General features: G+C 56.6%; 2 protein-coding genes across 3 annotated transcripts; one reads left to right on the top strand and one right to left on the bottom strand.

The window, feature by feature from the left end:
* Window positions 1–13: 13 nt before the first annotated feature.
* On the bottom strand, window positions 14–9,637 carry ORMDL3 (ORMDL sphingolipid biosynthesis regulator 3). The gene is made up of 4 exons (XM_058857693.1): window positions 9,501–9,637; window positions 5,417–5,617; window positions 4,105–4,256; window positions 14–3,976 (listed from the first exon to the last, which is right to left on the bottom strand). The coding sequence occupies exons 2-4, from the start codon at window positions 5,588–5,590 to the stop codon at window positions 3,841–3,843; spliced, it is 462 nt and encodes a 153-aa protein (XP_058713676.1). The 5' UTR covers window positions 5,591–5,617; window positions 9,501–9,637; the 3' UTR covers window positions 14–3,840.
* A 2,398-nt stretch (window positions 9,638–12,035) lies between these two features.
* Window positions 12,036–17,404, top strand: LRRC3C (leucine rich repeat containing 3C). 2 transcript variants are annotated; one of them, XM_058858121.1, is made up of 2 exons: window positions 12,036–12,408; window positions 14,738–17,404. In XM_058858121.1, exon 2 carries the CDS (start codon window positions 14,792–14,794, stop codon window positions 15,587–15,589), a length of 798 nt encoding a protein of 265 aa, XP_058714104.1. In that variant the 5' UTR covers window positions 12,036–12,408; window positions 14,738–14,791; the 3' UTR covers window positions 15,590–17,404. The 2 variants fall into 2 exon arrangements, with proteins under 2 accessions (XP_058714104.1, XP_058714103.1); XM_058858120.1 differs by lacking the exon at window positions 12,036–12,408 and adding an exon at window positions 12,879–12,977.
* Window positions 17,405–20,977: the final 3,573 nt, after the last annotated feature.

Genomic DNA, 20,977 nt, shown 5'->3' with positions numbered 1-20,977 from the left:
AGTGCACATTTTTACCTGAATACTTCACTTTTATTAGTCTCTCTTAGAATACTGTACAAAGGAGTAATAAAAATATTCACACTTTATTTTAGAAAGTTCTCTACATGAGACTTCTGTATCCACAGCAAAAAGAAGGCTATGGGAAAAAAACCCTAAAACTTTGTACAGAACATTCCTTTTAAAAAACCCTCCCAACTAATTCAGCTGATTTAACTGATCCAAGGAGGGTATGGACACACCAACACTCGCATGCTTAAAGATATTCTAGGCAATGATAAAGCAACATAAGTCACAAGGAGAAATATTAATGTGTTAACCCACTGCTGTCCCCTCCTTGAGGGCCAGTACCGAGCTAAAAACAACCCAAAATTGAACAGTGATTCAAACATAAAAGTACTCGAGAATAAGTAGCCCTCCATTTAGTTTATTCTAGAGGCTTTTTCCTACAAAGGTTTGGACTATTTGCCAGCCTGGTAGCTCTGAAAGGACTCCCAGGTCAGGATCTCTGATTCAGGAGCATCAGGCTGGGAGGACTTGCTGGTTTTCTGAGTGTCCTGGAGCAGGGGCTGCTGTACCCCATGGAAACGTGCGTGGTGCTGACAGTGGCTGAGGAGGCTTTGCTAAGTACAGGATGGGACAAGCTGCTGCCAGTTCCTGAGAAGGATTCCAGCCTTTCAAAAGCTTTTCTCTTTCATTGCAGAACAAAACAGAAAAGCTTCAAATACCTTCTTGCCACAAATTGTTTCTCCATCACAGGAGATTTTATCTCTCCAGGTAGAAACTTGTCCTGATCATGATACAGGGCAAGTGTAGAGGAAATCTGTCAAGTGTGATGTGATCAGAATCCCATTAAAATCAGCAACAATAAGAATCCCATTTAAAATCAGTAACAATCAGTTGTCTTCTCCATGCAGGCACCTGGGAAAAACTCCACTCTCAAAGGAGCTCTGCTCACGCTTTGTTTCTCCTCTCACAATGTGGCTTCACCCCGATCCATCCCCTGCCAGGACATGACTGACCACCCCTCAGCCTGCTCATGCTGTCCTTTCACTTCAGACTGCCTCAGGTACACCAAAGAATGGTGGTTTAATTACAATTAACTTCCTGCTTTTTATTTTTGATTGATCCTGACACCTACCCTTAAGTTGGGATCTTAAGGAAGATGCGACCTGATGTGTAATTGTTCAAATACTTATTAATCATATATAGATACTTAACTCACCACAACAGAACATGAAATCTCACTTCTTTTCATATTTCTTCTATTTCCATTTACGTTTCCCTTGATTGGATTAATTGAGTCCAGGTTAATCTCGGTTATTCCATGGAAAAATGCCTCACCTGTGTTGTAATGAGTGTCACGTGACTGGCATTGCCTGTTTTGATCATTTGTGTGAAGGAGAGAAATCAAATGTTGTTTACTTTTGTTGCTAGGCAGAGTCTTATTTACAAGTTTGGGGCTTTAGGCTTTAGAACCTGCTTATTTGAGAAGTTTGTAATCCCATTCTGCATCCCAGTTGATCTTTAATTTAAGCAAACAGGGTCAGATGTCCATAGTGTCTGTGACCACACAAGTATTCAAACCCACAGCTGTGTTAATGCCTTCAAGGAGACTCTGGGAATTACTGTATCTCATAAAAAAGTCAATCCTTTCAATTGATAATTATTCTAAATTTACAGAGCTGTGATGTGCATATGCTTAGAAATATCCAGCATATGTCTGTCTGTGAGGAGTCATGTTTGAAAGCATCTAGAGGCCGTTTCTGTTGCAAAAAAAGATGTTTTCCCCCATATTTTCTATGACAATAATTAGTTTTCTTTCATTTCCCCTGGAGATGGAAGTGGTGTCTGGGCAAACACTCAGGTCTGTTCAGCACCACAGTCAGCATTTCAGGTCCAGCCTCAGCCGCCCTGCCAGGACCTGCCCCTCCTTGGAGCAGCCTCTCCCACAAGAATACTGCTTATGTCTGTGTCATTTCTCAGCTGATTGATGAAATATCTCTATTTTTATCACAATTATCATTGTCTAGTAGCTTAAAGAGCCAATTAGGGTAGAGAGTACCTCAGCTAAAGCAGCAGCTCTTCTATCCTAGGTTTGAAGGTTTAAACTGCCCATCAAGGAAATTGCACATCTCTCAATACCCTGGGGTCTCCAGCCAGACTCTCTTCTTCTACCTGCTTGAAAACTTCCTTTTCACTTGGATTTCCACTTTTCAAACACATTAGGGAATTATTCTTCCTGCATTCCAGCAGCCCTCTGAGGTACACTCCATATTTTCCCTTCCCTGTAGCAGTCCCATAGGAAGTCTGAGAGAGAAGTGAGGCAACTTGCCTAAAATTATGCATGGAGTAGTAACAGATCTGAATTTCCCCCTTTCATGTCCTATGCTCAGACCATCCAAAACCTCAACACTCTCCACCATGGCCTCTAAAGCTGGATTTGCTACTGCAGGGACAAAAAAAAAAAAATAATTAAAAGATTTAAAAGATTTATACCATTGTCAAAAAAGGTGAGACAATATAAGCACTAAGACAACAAAAATACAGGTTTTCATGGGGTTACAGGGGAAGAGTGAGGGAAAACCCATCCCATCTGGGACACAACCCAAAGGAAAATCAGGTCATTCTGATTTTCAGTAAAACAGTAAAATCTGTCTCAGTGAGGAAACCTAAGCCTGCTTTATTTAGGTGTTAATTTTAGAGGAAAAAGGCTTGATTTTGTTCCTCTGTGAAAAGATCTATTATCTGTGACTAATTGACTCCTTCTGCTGGTCAATTCATCTGCTGCTGGTGCTGCTGCTCACACAGCCCTTGGGCGTGGAGCTGAGGGACAGATTTCCAGGTAAGCCAGAAATCCAACCCTTGAGTCCATGGAGAACTGGCAAATCCCAGCCACATGCACTTAAACTAACCAAGGAGCTGAAGTGAGGAGAAAAATTCCAAGTCAAGGATAGCTGCATGCTTGATTAGAGCAATCAGCCCTCCTCCTGTACCTGCCCATTGTCAGCCTTTCCCACATCTGTCCATGTCCATGTTCTAAGGAGCTCCATTGTTGTCAGTCATTAAATCACCTGCCCCTAGCCCTTGATCCAAATGCCCACTGAGCCCTTGTGCACTTAAAAACAGCAGTTTGGGGTGGGGAGAGGAGTTACCTGGGTAGATTTGGGTATAAACTGAAAATAACAAGCATGATTTAGGCTGTAGGAACCAAAAGCTTTGTCAAACTGCAGGTCATTCCTTCCTGTGCTGTTTTTAGGAAAAATACTTCCCTTCTCAGTGGTGTCAACAATTGCAAAATAAAAATCTGTCATTCACTTCCCCCTCCCACTTCCCACCTAAAACTGGAAATCAGACCCTAAAACAATCCAGTCCTGGGAAAGTCTGGCTGTATCCCTTTGGATTTCCCTCACGTTCTGCTCAAAGCACCCAGCTTCAGGAAGGGAAACATATTTTAAAGTGCATTTACCACAGCAATAGTACCAGCACTAAAAGCTTTTCCCCTCATCCCTATCCTCGTCATTCCATGTCTGGAACAGATGAGACTCTTCCCAGAATTCATCCTTGTTGTACCTCAAAGTCTCAGTGGTTTTCCATCTATTGATCACCCTGGGACAAGAGAAATCCGGTGTCGCACGTCCTGCTCCGCACTAAACTCTACTCTGGAGCTGGTTTGGATTTATTGGGCACGAGGATCCAGCATGCGGAATGTGTCTGTTGGGATCTGCATTTAAACAGCCGCTGCCAAACCACATCCCAGTCTGCATGGGGGAGGAAACGGGGCTGGAGAGAAGGGATCCCCCCTTGGCCCCGCTCCTCCGCCATCCGCTCCGGCCACGCCACTCAGTACTTGTTGATCCCAAAGATCCGGACTCCGTGGAACTGAGGCAGTTTGGGGATCAGGACGCTCATCAGGGAGATGGTGTTGATGATGAAGTGTATCCGGTCGTACTTGGTGTAAAAGCTGGTTAGAAAATACCTGGAAAGGGAGGGTGGGAACAGAGGGAGAGGCAAACTGAGCTGTGGCATTCCGTGTGTTTGTCTCCCAGGACAGAACGCTGATGGGTACTGGGACACGAGGCAGCTCAGCCAGCCCAGAATACTCACAGGACGATGGGCATGATGGTGAGGAACTTGCGGGACGCGGTGAACTGGACTCCATAATCCATCTGCTCCCAGTGCGTGAGCAGCCGGGCCTTGCCCTGGTCCGGGGTCTCGAAGGGGGTTCCCTTCACGGTGTGCAGGAAGATGTACATGCTCTGCAGGACACACAGCGTGAGGCACACGGAGCCCTGCATCCCGAAAACCCCGCACCCAGGGAGTGGATCCGGGAGCCTGCACCCCCGCACCGTTCCACTAGAGGGATGTGGCGCCGCTGGAAAACCCGGAGCGGCCAGGGAAGCAGGAAAAGGAGAGCTGGGAAAGGCCGGGGCAGCTCGGCTGCTCCACGTCAGGCCTCGCTCGGCTCCTGGGTGTGAGCCAAGGAGGCGGTGGCAAGATTACAGCCGTGGGATCTCTGCGATCCGGAGATTAGAGCCTGCCTGCTGCGGCACGGCGCAAGGCTCCCTGAAAATGTGCTGGGAGAAGGTCTGTCACCCCCTGATTACCAGGGGAACACAAGTCACAAACATTCCGGCTACAGCTCCACTCCTGGCCTTTAAATTCCTTTTTGTCCCCAGAACCTAAAGCTGCCAGGGAAGATGATGAGAAGCCAGCAGCTCGTGAGCTGAGTGCTGAGCAGCTCCGGTTTGGGGATTTGTGGTTGTTTTTATCCCCTGAGCAGCTCCAGTTTGGGCGTTTGTGGAGGTTTTTATCCCTCTCTAGTAATAACTTATCATGAGGGTCCTCAATCCCTGTTATTTTTGTCTCTGGAATAGTCCCAGCCTGAGCTATTATTTAAAATAAAAGATGCACAAGGAGTTGCTCCATCCCTGAAGTTTTTTGTCCCCCGTGCCCAAGGAGACCTATGTGGGGACTTGATCTTCAGAGGGGGAAATCAGTTCCTAGACTAATCTTTTACTTTAAGCAGAACAAAATCTGGGAGTTAATCTTGTTTTTTCTTAACTCTCACGAGGCCAATTCAGGTTTTACCAACCCCAGTGATGTCTTGCCAGTGTCTGGGGCCTGTCACAGACTCCTTTGGGAAGGGGACACGACAAAGGACTTGCCCCTACAGGAAATGAATCCATGTCCCCTCTGAGCAGCCTCACCAGGTGTTGCTGCCTCACCTGTACCTGGGCTGGATTTAAATCCATGTCCCAGAGGCACCAGTACAGGCTGAGGGCTGGAGGTTGAGCAACTCACCCGGCATCTTTGGAAACACAAAGGGATTGTTCCAACAGGAATCCCAGCCGATTGCTCAGGGGAACAGCTGTGCCAAGGCTCCCCATATGTGCCCCAGGCCACGCCGCTCCCTTACCAGGTTGTGGATGATGTTGGTGAGAGTCCAGACCACGGGGACGCTGAAGAAGGGGATGCTCAGGAGCACGACGTGCAGCAGCCCGATGCCCAGCACGTAGGACAGCCAGATGCCGCGGCTGTTCATGACCCGCGTGTTGGGGTTCACCTCGCTGTGCGCCGTTCCCACGTTCATCCTGACTCTCGTGGCTGACGGGAGCCCCTGGAACAGAAACACCGAGTTCAGAGCCCGGATCCAAACTGCTCAGTGGGGCTGAGCACCGGCTGGTTGTCAAGCAAACCCAAAATCTGCTGTTTGCTATAAAAATCCCAAGTCAGTTCCCTCCTCTGCCCCTCGTTATTGCCATTCTTAGAGCTGACGTCGCTGACTCCGGGAGTGGTTAAGATTTGGGAATTATGTGTGGGAAGCTTGTCTGTGACAGAAGCTTCTTGTGATTTGAGATGTTTTCCTGGAGCTGAGGTGTTGAGGTTCAATCCCACGATTGCCTGACAAAACTCAAACCAATACTTTTAAGCACTTTTAAAACACAGTGTTAATCATGGAAACACACAGCACAGGAAACTTCCTGCATGATTATGGATGCCTTAAACTTGGGAAGGGAACAGAGTATTTGCAGAGGAAAGGTTCTGTATCAACAGATCTCCTAATTAATTTAACTAAATTAACAGGGTTCTACACAGCTTGGGAGGTCTCCTTGCTGGTCTACTCTGGTTCACGTGTTTTGCCTTCAGATTTAAGACTTACAAAGGGGGGAAAAAAAGAGGAACAGAAAAGAATTTGCCCCCCAGGGAAGGAATGAGATTCTTCTTGAGGAACGTAAAAAGTAAAAAGGGAGAGATAAGAATGGAAAGTGCCTTGGGAGGATATTTCAGGAGGAAGAGCTGTGGAGGAGGTGGCCCTTCCCCTACCTGGAAAGAACAACTGCCATGTAGGAGGAGCACAAAGACGGTTTTCTGGACAATGCCAGGAAGGAGAGGAAGAAAGAGAGTGTCACCTTCTCAGAGCAAGTCCTTGGAGTGGTGCCCCTGAGACAGTGAAGGTATCAAGTGGCTTTCTGGAATGACACAGTGCCAGTGGCAGCAGAAGAGCTCTGGCTCACTGGTATCCAGGGATTACAGAAAACAGCACAAACTAAACCCACTGTAAAGCTGAATGTCTTCACACCAAGATCAGGGAAATTCTTATGTAAAATCATCTTTGTGTCCCAGGGAAGAGCAGTTTGATGAGATGATCCAGTTCATCCTCCTTGGCTACAGCACCCCACAGTGAAGGCTGTTTCCTGATGTCTGGCCTCATGGCTTTGCTGTTGCTTCCCACAGCTGGAAGCTGTGTTGCTTTTCCCTCCAGCTCTCCAGAGGCGAGCCTGAGCCAGATCCAACATCTCACTCTCCTCACTGCCAGCTGTTCCCAGCTCCCTCATGGAGTGCTGGGCCTGCCTTGTCTCAGGAGCTGGCACCATCCCCACTCCTGCCCAGGGCTGGGACTCACAGCCAGCCTCCACTCCACAGCTCTTGGAATGCTCCAATAAACTCCCAAACCTCTTCCACGCACACAGGCAGCTGTTGCTGCAGATCCTCACCTCACTCTTTCAGGGGCTCATACCTGGAGAAGGATTTTGTTTCCAGGAATGAGGCTGCAGGTCTGTGGGATGCTCACTCCCTTGTTGCCCACCTCCCAGCTCACCAGCTTATGGATACTCCAGAGAAAAGCCCAGAGTTTAGTTTGGGAACAGGACTGGGAGCCAGAGTTCAGCGCTTCAGCCTTGGCAGAGGGAGCAGCTCTGTCCTAAACCTGCTGCAATTCCCAAGGGCTCTCAGAAGGAAAACTGGGGGTTGGGGTGAAACATAAATGAGTCAAAAAGAGTCAGATTGTTACAACAACAAAAAGCAAAACACCCTATGGAATGTGTAAACAGGAGTGCTGAGTGCCAGACATGGGAAATAGTTCTCCTGGATGTTGGGTGAACACTGTCCAGTCCTGGGAGGAGCTGGAGAAAATGAGCAGAGGTGTAGGAAAAACATGACCTGCAAGGACAGCTGGAAGGAAACGGGTTTGTTTAGTCTGGAGGATGCTGGAGACAGGCGTGAGGACACTCCACAGTGAGCTGTGGCTGTGGGATTCCAGCTGTGCAGCAGGAGGAACCACAGGCTGGGTCTTGGAGCGACACAGGGGTGAAGGAGGAGGGATGTGGGAAGGGACTGCCCACAGAAATGGATCTGAGCTCTCGCTGGAGGCCTTAAAATCGACTTTAATCAACAGATAAAAACCTCCTATCCAGGAGTCCTTCCTGATACCATTATCCAAGGGCTGTGGAAGCCCCCTGTAGCCAGAGGTGCACGTGGCTGGTGCTGTGGAATTTCCAACCATGACTGTAACTTCCAGAAACTAAGGAGCAGCTTGGACTTGGTCTCCTCTGCAGACCCATAGCTGGGTGGGAAAGCGCCCAACTTGGAAGCTGTATGTGAAGTAATTCTCTTTCCCGTGCCTCAGTTTCCCTTCCTTGTAAAATTAAGGATTAGAGGGGTGGAATACTGGAATATATGAGAGGTTAATTCATTCTTGTAGGAGATACGGACACACCAAGCATTCACTACTGCAATGAGGGTGATTCCCCATCTCAAACTCTGTCCTTCCCCACATTAAATATTTCACCAGCTCTGCCCTGGGCTCTGCAGCCCTTGGCCCAGCTCTCCCAAATTTTGGATTGCACAAGCCTGGCTGAGGGCACACAAGCTCTCAGAGCTCTGTCCCTGCCCCCATCCCACATCCCATGTTTGCCTTCTAATTCCACACCAGGATTTGCTCACCTGCAGGACAAAGGCACAGCCCACCATGGGAAGGACTCCAGCTCCCCCTTCCCAGAGCAGCTGCTGCCAGGCTCTGCTTTCCCACTCTTTTTGGAGACAGAAAAGCCTGCATGTTGCACCAGGCTGAGGGTGAAGGTCAGGGCTGCGCTGACATTGGACAGTGGCCATCCAAGGAGGGGAAAAGTCGGAGCTGTGGCCAGTGGCAAAGGGCACAGTGTGGCGGTGGAGCTGAGCCCTTCCTCTGCCTCATCCTGCCTGTCCTGCCTCTTATCCAGGGGTAGCTTCTTCCTCACCTTTGTCCCCAGAGGTAGGACACCTCTTTGTCTCGAGGGTGGTGACCACCCTCTGTTCCTGTCCCCTTCCTTAATGCTTGGACGTGATGATCTTAAAGGCCTTTTTCATCCTAAATAAATGATCCTATGATTTGGCAGTGCTGTCACCCTTCCCCAGGGATTTCAGGATCATGCTGCAGGATCTCCACTGGGCTGGTGAGGGAAGGAGGGCTCAGGTATTTATCTTGATCTTGAGTGTTCCCAGACTGAAGGTGATGATGATCCACGGATCACAGGTCCCAATCTCTAGCAGCAACAGCTGCCACCTCCCAAACAAATCCTTTAAACCCTTCTTTGCCGCTGGCAATGGATGAACCAGAGCACGGAGGACATGGGGGACGCTGGTGAACTGGGCTGTGCTGGGTGAGAGGTGACACTGGGAACACAACGCTCCGTGTCCCTCCAGCCCGGGGCCGTGTTGGACATGTCCGAGCCCCAGCGCTGCCCGGCTCCTCCTCGGGGGGCCCGGGGGTGCCAGAGTCCCGGAGGGGACACAGGGAACACGGGGACGAGGACATGGATGAGGGCGAGGATCCTTCCCCCTCGGCCTTTCCTAGTGGATTTAACGGGAAATCTTGGACAGAAAGAGAAAGCCGAGGTTGGGCTCCTCCGGGCTCACGTGGGGTCCCAGACCCCACTTTCCTCCCCGTTTTCCCGGGACAGGACGGTGCCCCGGGAGGCCGGGGCAGGACCCGCTCCGGACCGGGTTCCGCACAGCGCGACCCCTCCGTGGGGACCCGCACTACCTAACCGGGACCCCCCATTCCCACCCCGCCCCTTCGCGGCTCCATCCCAGCACCCGCTTCTCTCTTTGGGGGTGTTTTCCTTTCGGGCCGGGCCCATGCGAGGCACCTTCCCCCGGCCCCGCCACGGGGCTCGGCCGCCGCCGCCCCCGGGGAGGGCTGAGCCCCCCGGTCCCGGCCCGCGCCCCCGGCCCGCACTCACCGCTCCCGCCCGCTCCGGCCCGGCTCGGCTCGGCGGGGCCGGCGCTCGCTCCGCCGCGCTCCCGGTGCTCTCCCGGTGCGCTCCCGGCGGCCCCTCGGCCCGCCCCGCCGCGGCACGCCGGGAGCTGTAGTCCGGCAGCAGCGGGAGAGGCGGAGCCGCCATGGGAAGCGGCGGGAGCGGCTCCAAGAAGGGGATCGGGGGCTGCAGTGACCCCCGCTCCGCTCACAGGGAGCCCCAGACCTGGCTGGGTGCGTCCAGCCTGCCCGGGAAGGGTGGCCTGCCCCGCCTGCCCCTCTTCCCAAGGGAAATCCGAGGGTAGGGGAACACTGGGGCAGCTTCCCGACGGAGCTGTGGCTGCCCCATCCCTGGAAGTGCTCGAGGCCAGGCTGGAGGGGGCTTGGAGCGTCCTGGAATACTGGAATGTGTCCCTGCCCATGGCAGGGGGTGGGACTGGGTGGTTTTTAAAGTCCCTTCCTACCCAAACCATTCTGATTCCGTGATACCATGGAAATCCCAGCAGCAGCATTGTGCAGACAGCCCGGGCAGGCCGGCAGCACTGCAGGACACCCGGCCAAGGTCGGGGCTGGGAGCGAGCGCAGGATTCCAGCGCTGGAGCGCGGGGGAGACCATCTGGCTCCGCTTTTGTTTGCACAACCATCAAAGCTCATCGCGTGGGGCTGGCACGGCCCACGGGTGCCACAGCCATCTGTGCAGGGCTCTGTGTGTGCCTGCTGCCGGCTCTTCCAGCAGCGGAGGGGCAGCGCCGGAGCCGCTTTGGGCTGCAAATCCTTTGCCCGAAGCCGAGCAGAGCCCCTGGCAATGTGCGGAGCCCGGGCGAGGCTCTCCCGGCTGCCCGCACGTGTGGCTGTGCCGGCGCCACTCGCAGACCCCAGCTGGCACAGACAGCTCGGCACAGCCCACGGTGGGCTTGGGTGTCGAGCCAGGTGGAGTCACAGCATCGAGGTTCCCTGAGTGTCTCTGTGCCTCCGCGCTGAGCTGTGTGTCCTGACCCTGTCTGCATCCATCAGGTTCCAGCCGCACATCCTGACAGGGCACGGCGGGAGCACGGACACCCCGCGGGCTCCGGGGCTGCCCGGGTGTCACATGCTGCCACCGTGTTGCTGGCAGGGCATGGGGTCACTTGCCGGAGCCAGAGCAATGTCTGCCTCCAGAGGGCTTTGGGCGCAGAGAGACGCACATTTGGGGTAAAGCAGATGAAAAGCCACCGATTGCCACCCGGTAGAACCGCCTTGTCCCTGCCCGGCTCCTCTGCGGTGCCCTCTTGGCAGGGAGCGGTGCGGGGATGCCGGCGTGCGGAGGCGGGGGATCCCACGGGATCCGCTCCTGCTTTGCAGGAGATCCACGCACGCACAGCAGGCTCTATTTTTATCCTGCTCCTGCCTGACTGAGCAGCTCTCTGCGCGGTGACATCTAATTTAGCAGCTTCCCCGCACCCCGCTGGCTCCGCACGTGAGGGGGAAGCACAATGCAGCAGCTATTTTTAAACCCATAAATATTCATCGCTCTCCGTGATGCAGCAGCCGCCGCTGCCGGTGGAGCGCGGGGGGGGCCCGACCCGCTCCCCGGGCTCCCCACACCTCGTTCACCCGCCCAGGGAACACCGGCACCGGGGGCGGGGAGTTCCCTGGGGGGATCCGGCCCCATCCGCTCACCGGCAGCTGCACCCGCGCTCCCCCCGTGCTCAGGGTGGCTGTTCCCGTGTGGATTCCTAGGCCTCGTTCGCTCCCAGCCCCTGCCGGTACCGGGCCGTGCTCAGCTCCCACTCTGCCGGCTGCCGGTCCCGCTGCCCGGTCGATGCCGGTTATATTTAGCTCCGTGGTGGCAGTGAGAAGCCGGTGCCAGCTATTTTTAGCCATCCTGCGGTGGGAAGGGTCCGCGCGGGTCGTGCTGCACTGCAGGTTTTGTGCTGGTGGGTGCCGTGTCCCCCACATGGGACCCCCGAGGGGTGCAGCCCTGGGGCTGCTCCCGCTGCCGGGATCACCCACCGCCTCTCTGGGTCCCAGCTCAGTCCCCCCATGCCCCTTCCTGTCCCCTTGGCCCCTCGGCCCCGTCCCGCGGCGGGTGGCTGTGTCACCGGAGCCGCCACATCCCGACATGGCCATCCCTGCTCCCGCTGCGTGCACAGCTCCCGGCGGCGCTGGGAACGGTGATGGGCAGCACGGGGCTGCTCCGCTCCCCGGCCGAACGGGGAGATGCCAAAGAAGTGCTCAAGAGCACTTGCTGTGGTTGCCGGCTGCTGCCTGCCGGGCTCCCGGCAGCGTCCCGGGGCAACCCTGCCCGGTGAGCCCGGCACCGGTCCGGCATCGGGTTTGGCTACAGGCACGGAAACATCAAAACGACCTCTAAGATCATCGGCTCCAATCAGTAACCAAGCACTGTAAACCATGTCCCCAAGTACCACATCCACAGGTTTTTTGAACACTTCCAGGGTGCCAGACTCAGAAATGGCCTGGCCCCGGCGGAGCGTGGGGGGCTCCGGGGAATGCGGGGGTCTCTGGGGAGGATCTGTCCGAGGCCGTGTCTGGCTGCCGTCAGGTTTCCTTTTCCTAATTGAGGCGAGATCCAGGCCAGGCGCCTCCTAAACGGTTTATCCTCCCTCAGCAGTGGGAGAACGTCAGTGCCCGGGGCCGGGCTGTCCCGCCGCGGAGGTTCAGGACCGGGCCAGCGGGAGCCGCTTCCCTCCCGGCGGCCTCGGGGCCCGGTAACGGCGGCCGCTCTCCATGGTCCTGAGCCAGCCTCGCCGGTGCCCCGGGGCGGCGGGACCCCGAGCCGCAGCCCAGCCCGGCGGTCCCCGGCCTGGAAAGCTGGGGGCTGGGCTGGGGGCCCACTCCGGTTCGTCTGGATCTCGCCCCGCCCGGTGCCGCTGCCGCGGGTCGGGTTTCCCCGAGTAAGCGATGCCGGTGCAGGGCGGGGGGAGGCACCGTGAGCCCGCCGGAGTGAGAGTAGGGGGGTCCTGCTCCCCTCAAAGAGCTGGCGAGGGGATGAGGGGGTTCCTGGGGGGTTGCGGAGGCACCACCGGGGGCACCGAGGGCGCGGGAGGCCGGGCAGGGCCGGGGGGGCTCCCACCGGCGTTCGCGGGGACGCGGCGGGGCGGAGGCCATGGAGTGCCTCGGAACGCCCCGGTACCAGTTACCCCTGGCTCAGGGGTCTCGGCAGCTCCTCACCGGGTCTCTCCGGTGTCTTTCCGCGCCTCCCTGCCTGAGGACCCGGGGCAGCTCTTCCCCCGTGGGGCGATAGCTGGGAAGGCTTCGGGCGCGGGGCCGAGGGTGCTCGGCGCTGCACGGCCCCCCCGGCGGGGCGGGCCGGGGGCGGGGAGCCCCGGGGAGGCCCGGGCGGAGGATCCCGCCCACCGGCCCCGCCGCCGCCGCCGGCTCCGGGGCCGCCGCGCTGCGCGGGGCGCGGCCGCTCCGGCCCGGGGCGCGGGGCCGCTCCGCCGCCCGGGGGCTGCACAGGCAGGTGAGTCCGCAACGGGACCTCCGGCGGGGCGGGAGGCGGGGAGGGGAAGGCTGGCAGCGCCGCGCAGAGCAGAGCTTCCCCCTGGGAAGCACCGGGGCTTCCCTTGCCTGCGACGCCCCCGGTGCTGAGCGGAGCCGGGGGGATCCCCGGGCATCCCCGGGCTCACGGAGAATCCTGGCGTCCGCCCTGCCCCCGCTCCTCAACCGCATTTTCTGGGGCTGGCAGCGACCCCCGGGGTCGGGCTGGGAATCCCCGAGCCCTGTTGCGGGCTGGGAAGCCCGCGGTGGGGCAAGGGCTGGCTGTCATCGCCGTGCCTGGTCCGCATCCCACCCGCAGGGATGTCCCTGTTCCGTGGACGAATCAGCCCCCTCCCTGGACACCGGGTCCCGGCTCATTCCGGTGGTTTCCCGGGCAGCGGGAAGAGGGTACCAAGGGGCTGTGTTCGTCCCAGGTTACCTCTGGAAGACTTGGGGGGCTGGTGCAGCGTGGGTCTCCGGGGTCCCGGTGCCAGCGATGTGTCCTGAGCTCTGGTTCCCTCTCGGGACCCTCCTGGATCCCGGGGCTCCGTCAGTGCCGGGGTCAGCTCTGCACAGGTGTGACCTTGGGGTGTGTCGGCGTGGCAGGGCTGTGTGACAGTGCCCAGCCCTCGGGGTGCTCACCTGCCTGTGCTGTGGGGACCACCCTTGGATGGCCACCTCTGCACCACACCGAGGAGCCCCGGTCAGCACCCCGCAGCGCGTTTGCCGGTGTTGGGGTGCTCCGGGGAGCAGTGGGACCAGCAGGCAGCTTTGCTGGTGGCATAGCTCGGGGCTCCCGCAGCACTGAGCTCTGCCTGACCGGCTGACACAGGCGCCTGTAAGCGCCAGTGGCTTTGGCTGTGGGATGGTGGGAGAGCACCTGGATATTGCCTCCAGGGCTCCGTTGCCACGGCCGGCGCAGGGACAGGCTGGGACCCCTGGATGTGGTGGGAGCCGGGGCTGAGAGAGCCCGGCAGCGCTCGGAGCGCTCAGACATGGCCCTTATCTGCTGCCACCACCCTGGGAACTCGTTGCACGCTCAGCTCCAGTGAATTTCCTTTTTCTGTTTTTGTTTCTTTCCTGCTGACGCTTTTCCCCTCCGGAATCAAGGGCTGGATGGGGCCCATGGTTACGGGGTGGTGTGAGCGGCCCGACCCCACGGTGGGGTGGCAGTGGGTAGAGCACAGCAGCACCCAGCACCCACCTGTGCCGGTCCCCTCGGAAGGAGAAAACCCGCCGCATGTCCGTGTGTGCCCCGGGCGCTCCCGGAGAGTGGAGCCGGGAGCAGGAACCTGCTGAGCCGCTGCCTGCACATGTTTTCCGTGGCATTCCCCGGGGGCCGCCTGCAGCGGCCGCTCGCCCGGAGCCGAGGCTCAGGCTGGTGCGTTCTCCGGCCGCCGCAGGACGCATCGGCCTCCTGCGAGCAGCGATCGCGGCGCCGTGACCTTGGCAGGGCGGGAGCTCACCCCGCCTCTGGCTCAGCCCGAGTGTCTCCGGTTGTTACAACCCAGCTGCCGGAGCAGGAGACGTGCCCAGCCCCTGGGGCCTGATCCTGCCACGCAGGAACCGAGAGCGAGGTGATGGCCGGGCACAGGGGAAAGCGTGAGCCATGACGGCTGTCCCGGTCCCCATCCTTGTCCCTGCTTCATGGCTAGGGTCAGATGTGGTGCTCATGGCAGTGCAGTGACGGTTCTGCCCCATCTCCCCTAGCCTGACATTGTCCCCTTGTTGTCCCTGTCTCAGACGTGCCAAGTCCAGCTGAAGCCACTGTAGGTGTGAGGAAGGCAGTGCAGCACCATGACTGTGACACGGGGGGTTGTCCTCTGCCCCATCACCATGGGACTGCACCTGCAGAACCTCTTCCTCCTCCTCCTCCTCCTCCTGGGTTCCTGCCTCCACCCAGCCGCTGCCTTCCCCAAGGGCTGTTACCCCTCAGAAGAGGAGGGGCTGAAGACCTTTCGCTGCAGCAACGCTCAGCTGACCGAGGTCCCCAGAGACATCCCCAATGACACCAACAAGCTCTACCTGGACTCCAACCAAATCCGCTTCCTGCCTCGTGATGCCTTCCGGGACCTGCCACTCCTGCTGGAGCTGGACCTGTCCCACAACGCCATCGCCAGAATCGAAAGTGGAGCTTTCCAGGGCCTGGCAGAGCACCTGCACTCTCTGGACTTGTCTTCCAACAGGCTGGTGTCGGTCAGCAAAGACACCTTTAGCAACCTGAAAGCCAAGGTGAACCTTTCCAACAACCCATGGCTGTGTGACTGTCGGCTGCAGGAGCTGATCCGCGCAGTGGAGCTGGCAGCTGACTCCTCAGGAGGCATCGTGTGTGACTCCTCCACGCAGGAGGAGCACGTCGGCAAAGCTTTCCTGCAGGTCATTGCTGACACGGACTTCTGCAACGTGTACAAGAAGACCACGGACATCGCCATGCTGGTCACCATGTTCGGCTGGTTCGCCATGGTGATTTCCTACCTGGTTTACTACGTGCGGCAGAACCAGGAGGATGCCCGGCGACACCTGGAGTATCTCAAGTCACTGCCCAGCAAGCAGCGGCGATCGGAGGAGTCTTCCACCATCAGCACTGTGGTGTGAGCACCAGCATCCTACAGGACACGGGGATGAATGGAGCTGTGGACCGGCCACGCCAGGGGCTGTCACCGGCCACTGGCATCGCACAGAGATGCTCATGGATTCTGTTCTCCTCAGATGTTCTGTTCTGTTCTCCTCCTGGCAGCAGCAACCACGCTTGCTGAGTCCCTGGCTCTGGTGGCTGAGGTCAGGGATGGATATCAGCCATGAGCATGGAGCATCTGCAGCATCCTCCCAAGTTATGGAGGACCCGGAGCAGCTCCTGGCTTGTGGCCATTGCTCCAACTGACCTGGACATTTGGACTTCATCTAAAACTTTTTATATTTCCTTTGCAGAGATCCCTTGGGGCATTAATGGAATTGGTGTTTTCATCTCTCCTCGGCTCCCCCTTGGCTGCCCAAGGAATGGTCTGGCAGTCCTGGGCAGCCTGGGCCTGGGTCCCTGCTGGGAGGGCAGTGGGGAGGAGCAGTACAGGTGCGAGGCCAGCGCCCTGCCAGGTCACTGGCCCTGCAGGGCCACGGGCTGCGACCGCAACCAGCGGGACCAAGAGGTGGGGCAGGGGGTGGGGACACACCGGTTGGTGCCGCCCCATCTTCCGATTCATCTCCCTGCCCCTTTCCCGGCGCTCTCAGGCCAGGTGGGGCAAGAGGTGTGGGGGTCTCCACTCAGACATGGGATCGCTGATGGGCAAACCCAGGGCCTTTCCCATCGGAGTGTGGGGAACAAGAACCAAACGAGGAATGAACTCCCTGGGGCAGAACCCTTTGAGGTTGCCAAGGAACTGTGGGTGCTGATAGAGGGGCAGTTATGGGTTCTGGCAGTGGGTCCAGCCCTGCTGGGATGTTGGGGGAGCGGGTTTCCCCTCGGTGCTCTCGGGGACAGCGTGGGAGGGTGTTTGCAGCACCCTTGGCCATCTGCTCGTGTCACTGCCAGAGGGGAGCTCCCACCTCACAAGCTGCTGACCGGTCACTGTGATGGGAAGCAGGACAGAGGGAGCTGCCACAGCTCCTCTGTCCTCTCCCCACTCCCGCACAGCTGTCAGGAGCCTGAATCTCCCCTAAAATATCCCAAAGTCCCTTCTTGACACTTCCAGTATCGGGCTGCAGGTTCCTGGTGGCAGCAGTGGAGGTGATGCTGAGCACAGGGCTGGACAGGCAGGGGTCAGTGCCCACTTTTTGGGCATGCAGGGTCCAAGTGGCAACTCAGAGCAAAGCCAGAGTAGCCCCAGACTCTTCCACCTGCCTGTCTGGCCTCTGGGACATCTGGTTTTGCTGGTTTTGGCCTTTTTTTAAACCAACCAATGCTAAATTGCCTTAACTCATCAAGAGCACCAACCAAAGCTGCTGGAACCTCCTCTGTACCAGGCCAGACCTGCCTTGTTGCCAGGCCCAGCCTCAGCCCCACGTGTGGGCAGCACATTGCGGTGCAGGCAGGGCTCTGCCTGTGCCCTGGTGCCCCGGTGCCGGTGGGAGCCGTGGGACTGAGCTGGCCAGCAGCAGGGCCCCCACCCTTCCACAAGTGCCTAATTCCAGCACAGAGCAGGAGCTCTGCAACGCACAAACACCTCAGCCCCAGCTCCCATCTGGGCGTCCCTGCAGCCCCACGTAGCTCCTTCCCCCTCTACAACCGGCTGAGGAGAAAAGGGGCTGGGGGGGACCCAACTGAATCCCCCCAGGCTGCTCCTCCCAGGCCACCGCTTGTGTCAGCAGCACGGGGGATGCCGGGACCACCCGACCCGTCCGTGTTTGGGCTAAGGGACATTTTAGTTCTAACTAAATTTTGTCTTATACGACAATAAAGTTGTCTTTTACTTTGGAGCCGGTGGCCGGCGTGTGCTGGTGTGTGTGTGTCTGTGGGTCACCGGGCCCTGGTGACGTTGTGGTTGCAAAGGAAAGACGGAGGTGCTGGCGACAGCCGATGTCTTTGTGGGCAGGCGCTTGCAGAAGAAACAGGACACCCGTCCCTCCGGTAACCCTGCCCCAGCCTTCAATAATGAACACCCGCGGCTCGGCTCAGGTCGCTGGCACCGTGCCGGTCCCCGCGACACCCAGGACCCCGTGGAGCGGTTTCCCAGGGCTCGGCTCCGCTCCCTGCCCTCCCGTTCTCCCAGGAGCAGCCCCCGGCATCGCGTGGCACACGGGCAGGATCATGACGGCCCCGAGGGACGGGTCCTTCCAACACCACGGTCCAGACGGTCCCCACAAGAGGCATCTCCGGTCACAGCCCCGACCCGGTTTGCCGGCACCTCTTCCCGCATGATCCGCGCTGGAGTCTTGTGCCGTGGAAGGTGAAAGCCGGGTCCTAACGCAGAGTGACAGCTCCTGCTCGTGGGACATTAACCTTGTTTGTCACTCGGCTGTCTCCAGACGCAGACCCCGGGCTCTGGAGCAGATGGCTGCCGTCCCCCGCTCCGGTCACTCCCTGGGGATTCTCGTCCCGCGGCTCCCGGAGCAGCTGGGGAGAGCTGGGGGAGGCGCAGGACACGTGGCCCCAGCTGCCACCCTGTCCCCGGAGTCCTGCCGGTGTCCCCTCTCACCGGGCTGGATGATGCTGAGTCCCTCGGCGTCAGCCCTGCTCTGGATCCTGTCTGTGGAATTACTTGGATGGAAACCACCAGGCTCATTGCAGCCCACACTGATGAGCACGGGGGAAAGGAAGTGGATTCCAGGGGTTTGTCTGGATGTGGAACAGCCACTGGCCTGTGTGGGTGTACAGGGGGATAAAATACATAAGAAGTTTAACAAAAATCTGCAGTGAGATTTGGGAAGGTTACTTGGTCTGGGATGGATGGAATTATGCTGGATTTAGGCTGTCAGTACTGTCAGATATTTAATCAGGTGTGACAGGGAATGGGGAAGAACAGAAAAATGGGTTTATGGGGATATTTCTTGGGGGTGCTGTGGCCAACCTGGGGTCTTGGGAGCAGGGGGACACAGCCTGTCAGATGGCTTAACTCTCAAGGAGGGATTTTTCTCATCCCACTCTTTCCAGTTGTGAGGTGCTGTGGACCAGATCCTGCTGAGAACACATTTGGCACAGTGGGTACAAGGGGCTCAGTGTTAAAGGCAACACTTCTTCAGCAAGAAATTAGAAACATTCCTTTCAATACCCCTCTCTGGGTAGATTTATCTGCAGGGATCAGCAGCAGGACAATTAACAGCGTGACCTCCTTCTGTGCGTTCCAGCACGCTGGTAAATCTCTGTTATTAACTTCCAAGGAGCTCTGCCTGCCCGGTCATTAACTGGCCTGTTCTCCTCTCCAGAATGGAGGAAAACGTGTCACTGGGGCAAGATCTACGACCTGAATCCATTTGGCAGGGGTGACTCTTTCCCTGCTTGGTCCTGAAATCCCTTGGGAGCACAGGGATGGAGGAGTGCTCCTGGGAAGCCCCAGGATATCCAAAGGGACACCCTGCCCGTGAGTCCGTGCTCCTAGCAGCAGGGCTGATAGCAGGGGGGGGCTTTGGGGGGCTTTTGGGAGAAAATTTGGGGAGAAAGTTTTGGGAAAATTTTGGGAGAAGCCTTGTTTTTCCCTGCCCATGAGTGAAATGTGTTCCGCAGCAGCGGCCCCAGACTGCATCCTGAACTTTGAACTGATTAGATTTCCAAGGGGGAAGGAAGGATGTCTAATTGTTTAATTTCCACAATTAGAAAAATATTTATCAATAATTAGGAGTGATGGCAGTGATTACACTGGGATTAAAGCCAGGCTACACTTCATCACCCGCCTTTCACTCAGGGACCTTATTTATTTCTTTTCACCCCCCAAAAAAATCCATGTACAGCTGCGTTGCTGCCAATAATGAATCATCCTTATTCACTGCCTGCACAGGACTCATTAATCTGATGATACCAGTGGTTCTAGGAAGGCTGCTGGGCACATCGTGCGGTCACTGGGCTTGGGCAGGAGAAAATTTAATTTCAGTGGGTAGGAAAATGAAGCAGAGCTAAAAATCACAATAGCACTTCCTGTGCCTGTGGTAGAGAGCTCAGTGGTTCAGCCAGCCACACACTCCCTTCCAGACTCCCTGGTGATTTTTCCCTCTCATCCAAGGCAGGCATGGCTGAGTCCAGGGATCATTTTCTGACAGCTGCTCTTCTAAGATGAAGTTGTACCAATTAATAAAGTTGCATGACCCTCAAAGTTTTCCATCTCAGAGGGAAATGTTATAGTTTCAGGTATTCTCAGGAGACCCAGGGCTGTCAGCCTTCATGGTCTGGGGCTCAGGCTCATCCTCCTGTGGAAGCACCTGTGGCCTGTGGCTGTGGCACCTTCAGTGCAATCTGGGCACTCTTAGAACACCCTTGACTCTTGGTTAAACTTTGTTTTCAAGCAACTTTCCACCAAAACAGCTCCTGGAAGTGTCCTTGGAGGAATTCCTGGAGGCTGGATTAGGCAGGGCTGCACCACAAGGTGTGCTGAATGCCTGGGATGTGCCAATCTTCCCACAGCCTCCCTCCTTATCACCTGCAAGTGGGGGCCATGAGTTGTGTCCTGGCTAGGTCTGTGGTTCCTTCAACTCCTGTTGGCTTAAATTTAGAGGAAAATCTCAATTGTGGGTTAATGAAGCTGCTGCAGGGAGTTAAGACAACTTTCCCACCGGAGCAGAAGTGTCACTGTCACCCGATGGATGAGTTCCATCACCACTTGCAGCTCTGCAGTGAACGTTTGAACACGTGTTCCTTAAGTGTTTCTCAAGTAGGTTGTTCCAGGCAGCTCTGATGGGAAAACAATGGGCTGCAGCTTCCAGCTGGCAGATTATTCCTGTTATTTTTGCCATTTGTGGATGTTTCAAAGCTCTTGTGTGCTGTCAGTACGTGCTGAGATCCAAGAGGTCTGTGTGGAGAAGAGGACAGGAAGTTTGACGTTCTAAATTTATTATTTGTAAGGACTCCTTAGTGCTCTCAGGGTGTTGTAGAGGTCCTTGGCACAGAGTGAGGTGGGAACTGTGGGACCAGGGCAGGTTAAAGTGGGAGTTCAAAGGGCTGAGCCTTGCAGGGGCGATGGAGTTGCTCCACATCACCAAGAGCATCAGGCACAGCCCAGGTTTCCATGATTCCTCCTGTACAGCCAAAGCCAAGCAGAAGAGAAGGATTTGAGGAGGGTTTAAAGCAGTGAGAAAGGATCTTGCAGTTCCTCAAGAGCTGTTGCAGCTGTGGGAGGTAGAGAGGGATGGGAACAGTTGAGGTGAGAGCTGATCACAGGGATTTGTATATCCTGAGGTGTGAGAGGGAGGAGAGAGGTGTGAGGGATGGTGTCAGCAACAAAAGGCTCAGCTGCCACTCCAGGCACTCAGCTCTGGCCGGATGTAGAGGACTTTCACACAGGAAAGGTCAGAGAGAAGCCACTTCCTGTCAGGTTTTTATAGTCTCCACAGAATTACTGACAC

The sequence above is a fragment of the Poecile atricapillus genome, chromosome 27 (assembly GCF_030490865.1).
Source record: "Poecile atricapillus isolate bPoeAtr1 chromosome 27, bPoeAtr1.hap1, whole genome shotgun sequence".
Lineage (NCBI taxonomy): Eukaryota > Metazoa > Chordata > Aves > Passeriformes > Paridae > Poecile > Poecile atricapillus.
This window is presented reverse-complemented; position numbering and strand designations above follow the sequence as displayed.

Excerpts from the sequence above, each read along its gene's own strand:
- ORMDL3 (XM_058857693.1), bottom strand. The coding sequence starts at position 5,590 with ATGAACGTGGGAACGGCGCACAGCGAGGTGAACCCCAACACGCGGGTC. Across the intron at positions 4,257-5,416 it reads CCAACATCATCCACAACCTG|AGCATGTACATCTTCCTGCA; the intron begins GTAAGGGAGCGG and ends TGTGTCCTGCAG. Across the intron at positions 3,977-4,104 it reads ACCATCATGCCCATCGTCCT|GTATTTTCTAACCAGCTTTT; the intron begins GTGAGTATTCTG and ends CTCCCTTTCCAG.
- LRRC3C (XM_058858121.1), top strand. The coding sequence starts at position 14,792 with ATGACTGTGACACGGGGGGTTGTCCTCTGCCCCATCACCATGGGACTG.